At 43.9% G+C, this 13391-nt stretch overlaps 1 protein-coding gene across 1 annotated transcript in view; it reads left to right on the top strand.

The window, feature by feature from the left end:
• The window catches only part of CYFIP1 (cytoplasmic FMR1 interacting protein 1), a 1181635-nt gene that overhangs the window by 1030583 nt on the left and 137661 nt on the right, over window positions 1-13391 (top strand). Inside the window, 2 exon segments of the mRNA XM_069636612.1 lie at window positions 2791-2863; window positions 7115-7209. Coding sequence (XP_069492713.1) covers window positions 2791-2863; window positions 7115-7209 — 168 coding nt within the window.

Raw genomic sequence — 13391 nt, 5'->3', positions numbered from 1 at the left:
AACTTGTGCCTTCTCCAGGATGGGGTCTGGCATGGATTCACATGCTCATGAATATAAGAATACATAGCAGTACACACATGCACAACCACGGGAGGAGGCAAGGCTCAACATTAAGCATTACAAAAACTTCTTTTGAAAATCTGATAGAATTGAGGGCCGGAACATGGTCTCCCTTGGATATACCCACCTTAACAGTGGCTGTCCTATGCCAGCCCACCATTCACACAAGAGGATTTAAAACACAGCCTTTGGCGGCCAGATGCACACCTGGGACCAAACCTACAGACATTGTGATGGCCACCGTGGGTGTAGAAGAATTGAAAGAGACTATAGATGGTGCATAGCTGGGCTCAAAGTGAGCCCATTTGTGCACAACAGCAATTTTTGGCCTGCCTCAGGTTTTACTAGACAAAGGAAGCCCAAGAAGAAAAATCTTTAATGCCCCAGTGGCTACCAAAAAGGTACATTGGGCTACCAAGACAGTGAATCAGCTTGCATCCCTGGAGAACCTAAAACTAACTTACAGCTGCCATCAGCCTACTTCCCGAAACCAATACAAGGTGATATAATTGCTCTTGGGCATAAAAGGGCCTTATGGGCAACCAGGGAACATATTCTAAAAAAGGGTTGTTGTGGCAGTGGAAACATCGATAGAAGTCCCTCTGGCAACAAAATAGTCAAAATATTCAAAAAATAAAGGTGACAAAAAGGTTAAAGCACCTTGGTCAACAGAATGTCATTTGGCTTAATAGTATGCATGAAATTCGGCCTTGTAAAGCCACCTTCTCTATTATTATATTTATTGAGGCATAAATCCGGCACCAGGGAAGACGTGCAACTGTACTCATTGAAAACCTTTTAACACATTTAGCAGTGCTTGGAACTTCCTTTTAAGAAGCACGCATTTTTCAAACAAATCTGTTGCTCTTAATATGTTCACAATCAATCTCAAAGTAGGGTCCAGTAAGTTTGAAAACTTATCCATGGTATTTTAGAAACCTCTTGAAAAGAAAGAATTAAACACATGATTTAAAAGCAGATTGTGTTCCACTTTTACATCAGTTTAAAGATGTTTACAAGTACAGTTATAATTATTTTTGCCGTAGCCAATCTTCCTGGCAGCCTCACCCATATAATGATCTACAGTGATTTCAGTGTCTGACGAAGCTTAAGAATGGCACTTTGCATCATTGTGTTCGTTAAAGCATTAAGTCTGAGGTAAGTATTTGTTGTGCAGCCTCTCTGCAGTGCCTGGACCATACAGATTACTGTAGTTACTTAAACCTGCGTGCTTGTATACAATTTAACCACTACAAAATATTTCCCCAGTTTAAATGAGGCACAATGCCCAATGTTAGCTTTCCTGTGCCTCAAGCATAATAATGGCTGAAGGGCTTGCATAAACTGCAGCAGATAGAAAATGTGTTAAACCATGTTTGAATGATGCAGTGTTCACTGTTGTCTGTTAGACGCGTATTTGATAATTGGTGCCAACCATTTGAGCTTATATTCTCAAGAGTGCTGTTGTCATCCTGTGTCCTCTCCCTATAGGGGTTCTGAAGAGTAGTGCCCCAAAACGTCTATGTTTTAAAACATTTTATTCCAAGATGCTTCTAAAGTCCTTAAAATAAATGTTCTAACTTTTTGGCCGCACTTTGATTGCTTGTGCCTAATTTTGTGAACATATTAAGCATAACCATTGGGTGTGAATAAAGTTTGCCTTCTTAAAATGTTACTCCAAGCATTGCTAGAATGGTGGCCACTTTGCAGTTAGTACCTTTGTGTGTCTTCCTTGGTGGTGCATATATGCCTCTGTAGATAAGGTGTAAGTTGTCAGGCCACGTCCTTCATCGTTTGCATACTCCTCCTTCATGTAATGAAGTATAAACTGTTGATTCTCTTTTTTTCTATCTGTGAGAAACGAGTGCCTGCATGGGTTTCGCGTTGCCCATTGCATTCTCTGCTCACCATCTGATAAAGTAGTCTATGGGATTTCGAGAACAAATGCATTCTACGATCTTGGCATAATAGTTTCAGTTTGTCTAATAAAGGGTTTCAAAACTTGTGATTTGTCTGACTTTTAAGAAAAGCAAGTTACAATTCCAGACCAAAACAGTAAATGCTAGGAAAATGCACACACATTTGAATCACCCAAAAACTTTTGAAGGACTGTTTTTTTGTTTTTTAGAACACAGAGGACAGGACCATGCCCCTTACACAAAACTGAAATCTACGAAGAGATCCCGTCACCTCTAAACTTCTTCCCTTGATATTAAGAAACCTCTTAATTAGACATCATGAGGACTGTTGGACCAGATTGATAACCCAATTACTACAAAATTCCTGTTTTTTAGAAATATTATTTTATTACAACATATCTTTTAAAATCCTAAAATACATACTCCTATAGATATGTAGTGTTTTGAATCTCCAGCTGCAAAACTATGGGTATATCCTGCCAGTTTTATAATGTGCACACATGCCTTCTTTTTAGAACTGCTGAAGCTCTCCGAAGTATTGAAGTTCTGTTGGCGTGCTCGTAGTCTGATCCTGCAGTTATTGGACCACCAGAAGCTGTGTTTTTTTGTAAATGAAAAGAATGAACAGTATTTGCTGTTTAGAAACGTTGTCCTTTTGGATAGGAACTTAGTGGCCATGTCTCTTGCTTGTGCACTCTGAATGTGGGGTTAACTGTTGTCCAACTGCCAATTTCTGGGTTGACTAAATGGGTTTCACTTTACAAAAGCTACATGGAAGTAAACTAATGCTTAAAACCTCTCTTTTCCTCAGTCATTGGAAGAAGTATGTGATCTGTTGCACGCTGCACCTTTCCAGAATATCCTGCCGAGGATTCATGTAAAGGGTAAGTGTGCAACTCTGGCAGAAATGGCCGCGTAGGTTACCGTCTCAAGCCTACTCATAGAAGCAACTCTCAGGGCTTCCTTGGCTCATCTCCTGGTGGCCGGGGGGAGGCACTTATTTATGGCTAACTCTCAGGAGAGCAGCTGGGAAGACCAGCATACTGGACATTACTGTGCTTCCTATATTGAGGGAAACTTACATTGAGGGAAAATATTCTCATGATCTTGATAAAGGTGTTGATGCAGATTCCATGTTGACTATCTGGGTTAATGGCGCCTCAAAAAGGGGTTTTAAGTCTTGCTCACACTTGTTGGTGTCGATTGCAAAGGAAGCCAGGGCATTGGGGAACCAAGTTAAACAGTGAAAGAGATGGGACTGGCCTGTGAGTGGGATACTTGTCCTGATGTTGCACAGAACCCACTGTGGTCAGCTTACAACCCACTATTAGAAATGTATTTATAAACATTCCCGATGTTGCGCAGAACCCACTGTGTTCAGCTTACAACCCACTATTAGAAATGTGTTTATAAACACGTCACTGTGTCGAAGGATGTATGTAGATAAGCCGAGGTGCAGAGTTCCGTCCTGCAGTTTCACAACTGCATCCTCCTGATTTCCAACCCACCACCTCACCGCCACTCTATCCACGGCTCAAGTCCTTTAAAAAACAAGCATTGGCAATGCCAATAGGTTTGACTTTGGTGTACCCCTGGGAAAGTCATTTGCCAGGCACTGCTGTAGTGGTATTAACTGGCCACCGTTGGTACCAGCTGCAAAATGTTGGGAGTATCTGGGCATATGATGGCAGTGTCTGGCAGATGCCTAATGCGTATACACAAGCCATAAGTGTTGGCTTTGCCAATGCTTATTAACAGGACTTCTGTGAAGGACGTGCATAGTGCTTATAAATAGTGGCTGAAGGCAGAACTGGTGAAGACCTTATTACACCAGTAGCGGGTTTCCACCTCCAATTAAGCCATTTACTGTCATTAGACTGCTTTGAACACACACTGGCAAGCACTTCGAGGACAATGTTTGATGGTAGGCTATATAGAACCTAGCTCAAAGAGTTCCCAGGAGGGTGTGTTTTGTCCAGGAAGTGGATGGGAATGATCACAGGGATTAGCATGGCCATGGTTAATCAATGGGTGGCTAAGTATCCCAACAACTACAAGCCTTGGGTACCTCTTCATATGCCAATTCTCCCCATCTGTACTCTAATGCAAAAGTTTCAGCTTATTGTGGTGCTCTAGCGCTACCTGACAGCCAAAACTAAAAAGGGAGCATAGCTCCATCATTCATAGTTGGCGGTTCAGGCGGCCTGTAATACGACTGTACCCGACTGCCTTCATTCCAATAACTGGTTTGCTCACTTGAAGAATAGTTCTTGTAAGGCAAAACGCACTTATTGTAAATGGAATGGAATTTTTAAAAAAGACACATTTTACATGAAAAATGGGTTTAAAAAGACAAGAATCTGTGACATATTGTTATGAGTTATTGATGTTTATAGACATTAGATTCTTTCTTACCTGTAGCAAAACATCTCTGTGAAATGTTCTGCCTCGCCACTTCGCCACTTACAAGAGTCACATACTCTGTAGTGCTGTCGGAATGCATCCCAGCACAATATATCTGACACAAAGCCGCAATGAGATTGTGAGGTGAGGATATACAATTTTAAACAGCAGACTGTGCAAGCAATGGGTGTTGTTACCTAATTTAATGGCAATCTTTTCATCGACGTTCAAAGTCCAATCTGCCTTATCAGACTAACAGTGCATTTTTATGCAGATGTCCTGAGTGTGTGCTTAACTTATTGAGGTATCTGACCGGCTTAAATCTTGGCTCCATTCTAGCGAGATAACACTCCAAAATCAGTTGTTTGTGATTTCAGAAAATCAAGGAGAAGCTTATGGAATTGTCTATACAAGTGTGCCCATGAGGAGTGTAGCTTAGCTGCAGGGTTCCATAGATGTTCAGCCGGACAAGTGAACAAATGGTAGAGCATCAGAAAAGGTCAAGAAGCTCACACACCGCTGCCAGCATCCAAAGGGCTGTGTAGAAATGGCTGGCTCTTAGAGGGTAGATGTAGTGCATGGCTCTCTGTTTTTTGCTGTTTGCTTTTGCAATCAGGATCCATTGGACAAGCACAACATTCTCTTAATGTTTACACTGACTCATAAGAATATTCCTGTTACTTAATGCACATATTCATTTTCCTCATTAGTGACAACGGTCCAAGATTACACCTGTTAAAGTCACACATTCAGTACAATTTCAATTTGAAAATGACTAATTGCTAACATGGCAGACTGTAAGAAACATAACTTTTACGCCAGTTACCATACCTACCCATTATTACAAGACTGATAAGCACCTTCAATAACTTCCCTTTACTAATAGCATTGTGTTCTTCTTCTTCGGTGATACCTTTAAGACTTTTGACATCCTTAAAGCTTTCTGGTAATTTACCTGAAATTAAGGATTACCATGAACAGAAATGCAGAGGATATTATGGATAATCCTCTTTTATTTGTTTACTTATTTTTTCTGCATGTAAAGGGCTTTCATGAAATTGCTATACAATTTTGGGCAACATGGCACCAGATGAAGAATCGATGGGAAAGAAATATTGGTCAATGATTCTGGGGTAGTGTGTATCGAGAGTGGCCTTATAAAGAAAGATTTCATGCTAATATATAAACTTTGGAGAGATGGTGAAGATCAAATGTCAAGAGTTTGGGATGTTCCAAAATTTGGAAACTGGAAAAAATGAAAGAAACTGCTGCCGCACTGAACTCAACGTAACTAACGTTGTAAATATGTGCCGGTGGGAGCTTAACAACATTATAAGCCGCCGCCGGCGGCACATATTTCCAACAATCGTAAAACATAATCCGAGCCAGCGGCAACTTAACAATGGGCAAACCAAGCCACAGCCGGCACTGAATTTGTGTCACTAATGTCGCAAATATGTGCCGGCAGCGGCTTACCAACATTAGGCAAACTAAGCCGGCGGCAAGTATTTACAACGTTAATACAACAAATGCAGTGCCGGCACATATTAAAAACAATACTACATGAGCACATTTTTACAACGTTAAAACAAAAAAAGGGTAGCAGCGAAATGGCAGACTTGTACAAGCACACACTGCACATCCAATCACATCACTAACTGCAAAGCAAATCAGGTGCAACTTACATAAAAAAACACTGGACCAATATCCCACAAATCACTAGATGAACATTTTAAGAGAAATTTTCAACCAAAACATAACCATTATAGTACCTCGTTTATTTTAAATACAAAATACAGTAAAAGAGTACAAAAGGGGGTGTGGTTTGAGAGAAGATGGGTGAGAATGGGAGGAAAATCATAAAGAATTAATTTAGAGATGGGCGTTAAATCGGTGGGACACATTGCCAAACTACATAAATCCATCCTCCTAGGTCATCTGCCTTGAAAAACTTTAGAAACCTATATTCAAAGCCCCTATTTCAAGCTCTTATGTTAAAGCTCTTATTTTAATGACAATAGTTTCAGCTTAAAGGTAGCGCTTTCTGCGCCACCTAATAGCCAAAACTAAAAAGTGGTTGAACTATGACTTATGCAACGGGACTTGAAGATGTTAAGGCATCAGGGTCAATGATCCTATCTTTGGCAGGGGGTACAGAATTCACCACTCTGCTGCAGCAGGTTTGTGGCATTCAGTGGACCCAGTGGATGCAACCTGCCACATGCATCTAAATGTGTGGTTTTAGAACAAACGCCACGTGGCCCCATACATACCCAGTTCACCATATGTCAATAAGTGAGGCTATCGGGTGGTCTTCCTGTAACTTCTTGCATAGTGGCAACACCTGGGCAGTTCCATTGAGGCTGGTGATGCACCACCACTGGCAGGAAGTAATGATGATAGTTCTATACCTTTGATGTACGTTGGAAAGATTAGGGGTGGCAGCGCAATTTCCCAACTCTTCCACTTAACCAGATGTCAGAGATTTTCAGTTTGTTCATTGGTGTTGGGTTCACACGTGTATGCATGTGAGAAGCTATGTCTACTATTATAAAACATAAACTATACGACCATTGTGTCAGTTACCTAAATTGTAATTCCAAAGGACGTTGCCTCTGGCTTTTTTGATTTTGTGCAAATCCCAAAGAGCATTCTACTGTCAATGCATATAACCTTTGTCTGGTGATGTATTTTTGAAACTATGCCCACTTTGTTTTGCTTTTTGCTTACAGAAGGCGAAAGGCTTGATGCTAAAATGAAAAGGCTAGAATCAAAATATGCTCCACTCCATCTAGTTCCTCTGATTGAAAGATTGGGAACACCTCAGGTAAATAAACACGCAGAATGACATTCATTTTCCAGTACTGATGAGTCTATGGAATTCCCAGCAGCAGTGGCTCACTTTGCTCCATCTATTGATGTCTTAAAGTATTGCAGCAGAAAATCTATTTTGGCCCCTCTGTCCCAGATACCTTCTCTTTGAATGCATGTTACATTAGTCAGTGGACAAACCTTGTACTGCCTTCTGAGATACCCGAAAGACACTCCTTGGGAATAGTACTGGCGTCTCTAACTTGTGAATGCAAATATTTGTTTAGATCATATTTGAAAAGATTTACAAACTTGGTCAGCGTTAAAATTGTACGCTATGTTTTGTGTTTTAAACTTTACCACATAGATAACTCATTCACCATGCACATATACTGCTACTAAGCCCTTGAAAGAAGCCCTTTGAGTGGACATACCCAAAAATCAAGACTCGGAAACATTTTCGTTTTGCTGCTCTCCTCCTATGGGACACCCTTTCTTTTTGCATTGTTATGAACCCTGCCCTGACTTTTCGGAGGCAAGTAAAGCCTTATCGGGAAATCGACTATTTTCTAAGACTATCGGTATATAGAGACTATGTGCATTATGACTTGTGCATTGCTACAATTCCACAAGTCACATTACAGTGAAATGCAGTTAGAATACTTTGTATCCTCATCATTTTTTATAAAATAACTTTTTGGTTACTTGCTTACTTTTACAATGTGCCTAAAACAAGCTGATGGCAGCACTGATATTTCTACTGTGTTTGGAAAATTTTACTTGTGCATTTTTGCATTTACCACAAGGTTTGTCCCTTGTTCTTTGGCCTTCTTCCTGCCTTCTCAGGTTGGGAAATGCCTTCTATGGAATGCCGTTCCCGGCGAAAGCTGTGGCTTTCGTGAGCTAAGGGGCGGTTTGTGGTCAGAGGAGGGGGCTGAGACTGCCAAATCCACATTCCAGGTGCCTGAATATCTGTTGCTGGGAAGATGTGGCCAGTGGCTATCAATAATTGGATAGGCCCTGCCTTTTTGATTGATGCAGATCCTTACCATTGATGGACATGGGCATGCTCCCAGCCCTTATCTTGGATAAAAGGAGGGTACAGATCATTGTTTGAGCCAAGACCTCAATGAAGAAGTGCTACTCGCTGATGACCCGAGGACGACAGCCAAAGCTGATTAGCATCTGCTTCACTGCTGTCCCAGTGAACCCTGCTCCTCTGCCCTGATCTGAGAAAGACCCTCATCTGTGCTTTGACCCCTGCTCGTGGATCCACTCCTTCTGAGCCTTTGGAAGTGTCCCTTGACCAACTGGTTGACTGACCAACTCTCTCCTGGGATAGCTTTTCCTCTAAACCAATCACTGTTCTCTGGGTCATACTGCCCCCATCCAATGACAGCCCTCTCCCTAAGCCCCTACTCTGGCAGCCATCTTCATATTTGTACTGCACGCTTCAGTGTTGGGAGTCCTTGAGTTTGCGACGGAAAAAGTTCTATTTTTTTTTTCAAAGAAGCAAATGTGCTCTTTTCTTCTTCTGCCGACAGCAGAGACCCGTTGCCTGTGAAGTTCTGTGCACCTTCAGGCCCTGCACCAAAAGCGGGCTGCGGAATGTGTTTGTGGAGGGCAAGCACCTCCAATGCCTCTACTGCCTGCACCCGGACCACAAAGAAGTAGAGTGCGAGATATGCCTTGGTTACTCCAAGAAAACGACAAAGGACAGGCATAGTAGACTGGCGGCATGGCTTGACGCCAAGACCTCTGACCTGTGCTCTGAGCAGGGTCATGCCTTGCCCAGGACCAGCTGGTCCGGGGAGCGGTCTTCTAAGTCCTTTGAGGTCACCTCATCCACGGGGCCCCAAGACGAGGCCAAGAGCTGCAAGTTTGAGCCCATCGGGTTTTCTGCCGAAGCGGGTCCCAAAGTGGATAGGGCGCGATCAGCATCACCTTCCGCCACCATTGCCAGCCTACCATCAAGCTCCTCTTCAAAGAGTAAGTCATCTATCCCGGCTAACCTACGTGAGAAATCTGAGGTGCCGCGGACGGAGGAGGAGAAAGCCGTGCAGCCCAAGCAGGCTCAACCCGCACAGGCAGAGACCTCGTTGGCGGGTCAGTCGATGTCTACTGCTACCATGACAGCTATGGGCGCTGATCCCTTTCTGAACGATATTTGGAAGGAGGGCCTGGCCCTCATGAAGAACCCTTGCACGGCTCCAGCCAAACGGGATAGGCTGAAGAAGAAATATAGGGTGCTGGACTGTGTACCCAGGTGCCTGTGATCGCAGCCATCGCCGGATTCGGTGGTATCGGAGGCCGCGAGCAAACGGTCGGCTAACCTGTCCTCGTCGTCTTTGGTCCCTCCGAACAGTGAGGGTAAAAGGATAGACGCCATGGGAAAGAAACTGATTCACATCATGGCGTCAACTATTATGGCAGCCAACGCACTAGCGATCCTGACCAGGTACCACAGGGAATTGTGGTACAAGCTGGGGCCGATCCTGGAGTTCTTCCCCGACGATAAGATAGAGGCGATTGCTCTCTTCCAGAAAGAAAAGTGGCGTTGGATCACACCATCACAGTAGAATTGGACGTCACTGATACAGGGTTCTGGCAAATGGGGAACAGTGTCTGCCTTTGTCGACAAGGTTGGATGAAAGCCACAAATTTGTTTCAGGAGGTCCAAGCGAAGGTGCTGGACATGCCCTTCGACTGAGAGACTTTATTTGGGAAGGTCGTCGACGAGTTCCTCCAGGCCATCAAGACGGATACGGAGACGGCCGTTCCCTTGGCACTCTCCAGCAGCACTGCTGGTCTTCTTTTCGCTTCTCCAGGGGAAAGTCAAGCAGGTCTTCAAATGGTTCTTCATGTCGTACCGACAGCCTTCCAGATCCTCAACGCAGGAAGCCTACAGAGGCCGTTCCCAGGCCTATGGTACCGGAGGACAGCGTCTCCCCCAGGGCAGGACACTGGTGCCGAAGTAAGCCTAAACCCACCAGGACGTTGGGCCCCCACTCGTGCACCCTGGTGGGAGGCCGGCTGACTAGGTTCGCCAGCGAGTGGAGAAGATCACCACTGACAGATGGGTGCTGGATGCTCTCATTCAAGGACACACCCTGGAGTTCCAACGCAGGTGTCCGCGGATCCCTCTGGCTACCCGTCAGGAGCAGCACATTCCTCAGCTTGTGGAAGAGGTACGAGCCATGCTGCAAAAAGGGGCGATAGAGCTGGTTCCCCAACGGCTCAGGGGCCCCGGAGTCTATTCCAGATACTTTCTAGTCTGAAAGAAGACAGAGACCCATCCTAGACCTATGACGTTTGAACAAATATCTAAAGTCCCAAAATTTCAGGATGGTCATGTTGCAACACATGCTCGGCCAACTGGAAAAAGGAGAATGCTTGGCATCGTTGGACCTAGAGGACGCCTACATCCACTTCCCCATTCACAAGAAATAGCAGAAGTTTCTACGTTTTGTGGTGCAGGGACAGCACTACCAGTTCAAGGCCCTACCTTTCAGCTTGAAGTTGGCCCCCAGTGTGTTCACAAAAGGCCTAGTTCCAGTGGCAGCCCATCTGCGTCTACGGGGAATATAGACGTATACCCCTACCTGGACGACTGGCTGATTCGCGCCCGCTCGCGGAAGCTGGCGGACGGACATACAGAGACGACCGTCCAGCTATTGATGGATATGGAATTCTTCGTCAACTGTCTGAAATCTTGCTTAATTACATTGCAGAACGCGCTGTTCCTAGGAACCAGACTCAATACAGTTTCTTGCCTGGCGTCGCCCTTGGAGGAGAGGCTAGTGGCCATTCAAGGGAAGGTGCAACGAATGTCGTTGATGAAGGTGGCCACGGTGCAGACCAAGTCCTTACTGGGCATGTCGTCCTGCATCTACCTCGTCTTTCTCTGCAGATGCAACCCCTACAGGAATCTGTGGACGCCCGCTGGATACAGGTGTCCGGAAGCTTCACAGAGATCTCTCTCAACAAGTTCCGTCGGGTGATAGGATGATGGGGCGTCCGCTCCAACATCGCCCAGGGTACGGGATTTCAAAACCCACATACTAGGAGACGGTCACCACTGACGCCTCCTTGGAAGGTTGAAGAGCGTACACCGAACGTCTGCCCCTAGCTCCAGGATGTTGATATGGCGAGCAGTGTTCTGAGCCCTGAAGTTGTTCTTACCGTCTCCGAAAGGCAAGGTGGTAAGTATCTTCATGGACAACACCACCACCATGTTCTACATCAGGAAGCAGGGGGGCACTCGATCCACTGCGCTGTCCAAAAAAGCGCAGACTTGTGGCGGTGGGCCGTTGTACAGGGGATAATCCTAGTCCCTCTCCACCTGGCGGGAGTCAAGAACACCATTGCAGACTCCCTCAGCAGGGAACTGCGCTCCTGCATGAGTGGGAGCTTCGTCAGGATCAGGTCGACCGCCTATTCGTCAAATGGGGCAGAATCCAGATCCAATTGCAAGTATAGTATAGTATAAAAGACTGATCAGTTTTCCCATAATAGTACAGCAGATTGGTTAAATATTTGGCATAATAGTTCTATTATTGATAGAAGCATTAAACCTGGGGCACATGTATTACAAATGGAAAGGGTTTTTTTTGGCTACGAGGCCATTCCAGATTTCCCCCCTAACAGAAATGGCGGACATTCAAAGTTGCGGCCTCAGAAAATTGTTCACATGCTCTTTCATGTGTTATTTGATGCTGTTACTTCCATATTAAATATGATTTTCTGTGAATTTGTTATAAATGTGTGCAAAACATCCAATAGGTAATACAAATGCATACACAAAACAAAGGTGCGAAAAGAGTAGTGTAATATTTTTTTGATCACAGATGGAGTTTGTATGACAATTTTAAGAAGGAAAAGAAGCTCAAAATATGGAGAAAGTACATAAGCGGATGAATCCATTCAAGCCTGATACTTCTAGACAAATCACAGAAACTGAGTGGAACAAGTGTTTTTATCTGCCAAGAAGAGAATTCAGATGTTCCTCGCTGTCCAGCAGAGACTAAACATGATACAAAGAGAGCCAATTATAAGACATTAACGGATCTGCTTGTGGGGTTTAGTATTCTTGAGTGTTTACCGACAATCTGTCAACTCTGGATGAAGGTGGAGATATCGAGGCAACATTGGTACAATGTAAAACTCTCACGAATCATGTAGACTGCAGTTCAGTGAAACAAAGCCTCAAAGACCATAGAAAAGTAAGATATTACCAACGGATAATGCTAATAGCTCTACAAAATTCACCTGTCTCAGTGAGTTCTGTGAATACAAAACCAATATGCTTTTTTAATGACATGCCTGCCCCAGCTGGAATTTCATTGTGTACAGCATCTACATTCAGCCTTAATACTAGTGTTCATCACTGTGCCCTTAAACTAGAAGACATACCCCTGATTGCTAAACTGAGTGCAGGTGATCTTATTGCACAAGATGCCATGTACCATATTCATTGCCTCATATTATTATATAATAGAGCAAGAGACAAAAAAAAGCACAAACGCAGATGGACCAAATTAACAATGGTATTGCATTTCCAGAACTTATATCATACATCGAAGATGCTCGAAACGGACAATGAAATTGGATCCATATTTAAACTTGTTGACCTATGCAATCTGTACAGCATGAGAAAAAAACAACTTGCCAGGGATCTTTCAGGACGCATACATTCGACAAACCTGAAAAACAGGATACTTGCTTACTTTCCTGACATGGAAGGACATAAGCAAGACCATCATGTGATGCTTATATTAAACAATTATTTTGGATATGCACTCAGCAAAGCATGTGAATAAGTAGCAGATAATGATGCTGTTAATCTTACTAAAGCAGCAAATATAATGAGAAGGAGACATCTTTAAAATGAAAAATCACTTCAACCGATCATTTGGAAACAAGTGTCAGGAAGACTCTGTGCCAGCATCTCTGTTAGCACTGGGTGCTATGGTTATGAGCCGCCCAAACATTAAAGCACAGTCAAGTTTTTCAACAATGTTTCAACCAATCCTCACCGTTGCACAGTATGACAAATCCCCAGATGTCACTTTTCCTTTGTGAGGAGCCCCATCCATGAGTCCAGAGAGGTCAGGGCGCTACCCGATAGTCCCACTGGGGTGGTGCTCAGCGGGTAAATCTCATGGGGAGGGAAGTCCCCTATGGGATTAGTGACCTGAG

Source organism: Ambystoma mexicanum, chromosome 7p (assembly GCF_040938575.1).
Source record: "Ambystoma mexicanum isolate Mex_15411 chromosome 7p, UKY_AmexF1_1, whole genome shotgun sequence".
Lineage (NCBI taxonomy): Eukaryota > Metazoa > Chordata > Amphibia > Caudata > Ambystomatidae > Ambystoma > Ambystoma mexicanum.
The sequence above is the reverse complement of the archived record's forward strand: the minus strand, read 5'-3'. Positions and strand labels throughout refer to the sequence as shown.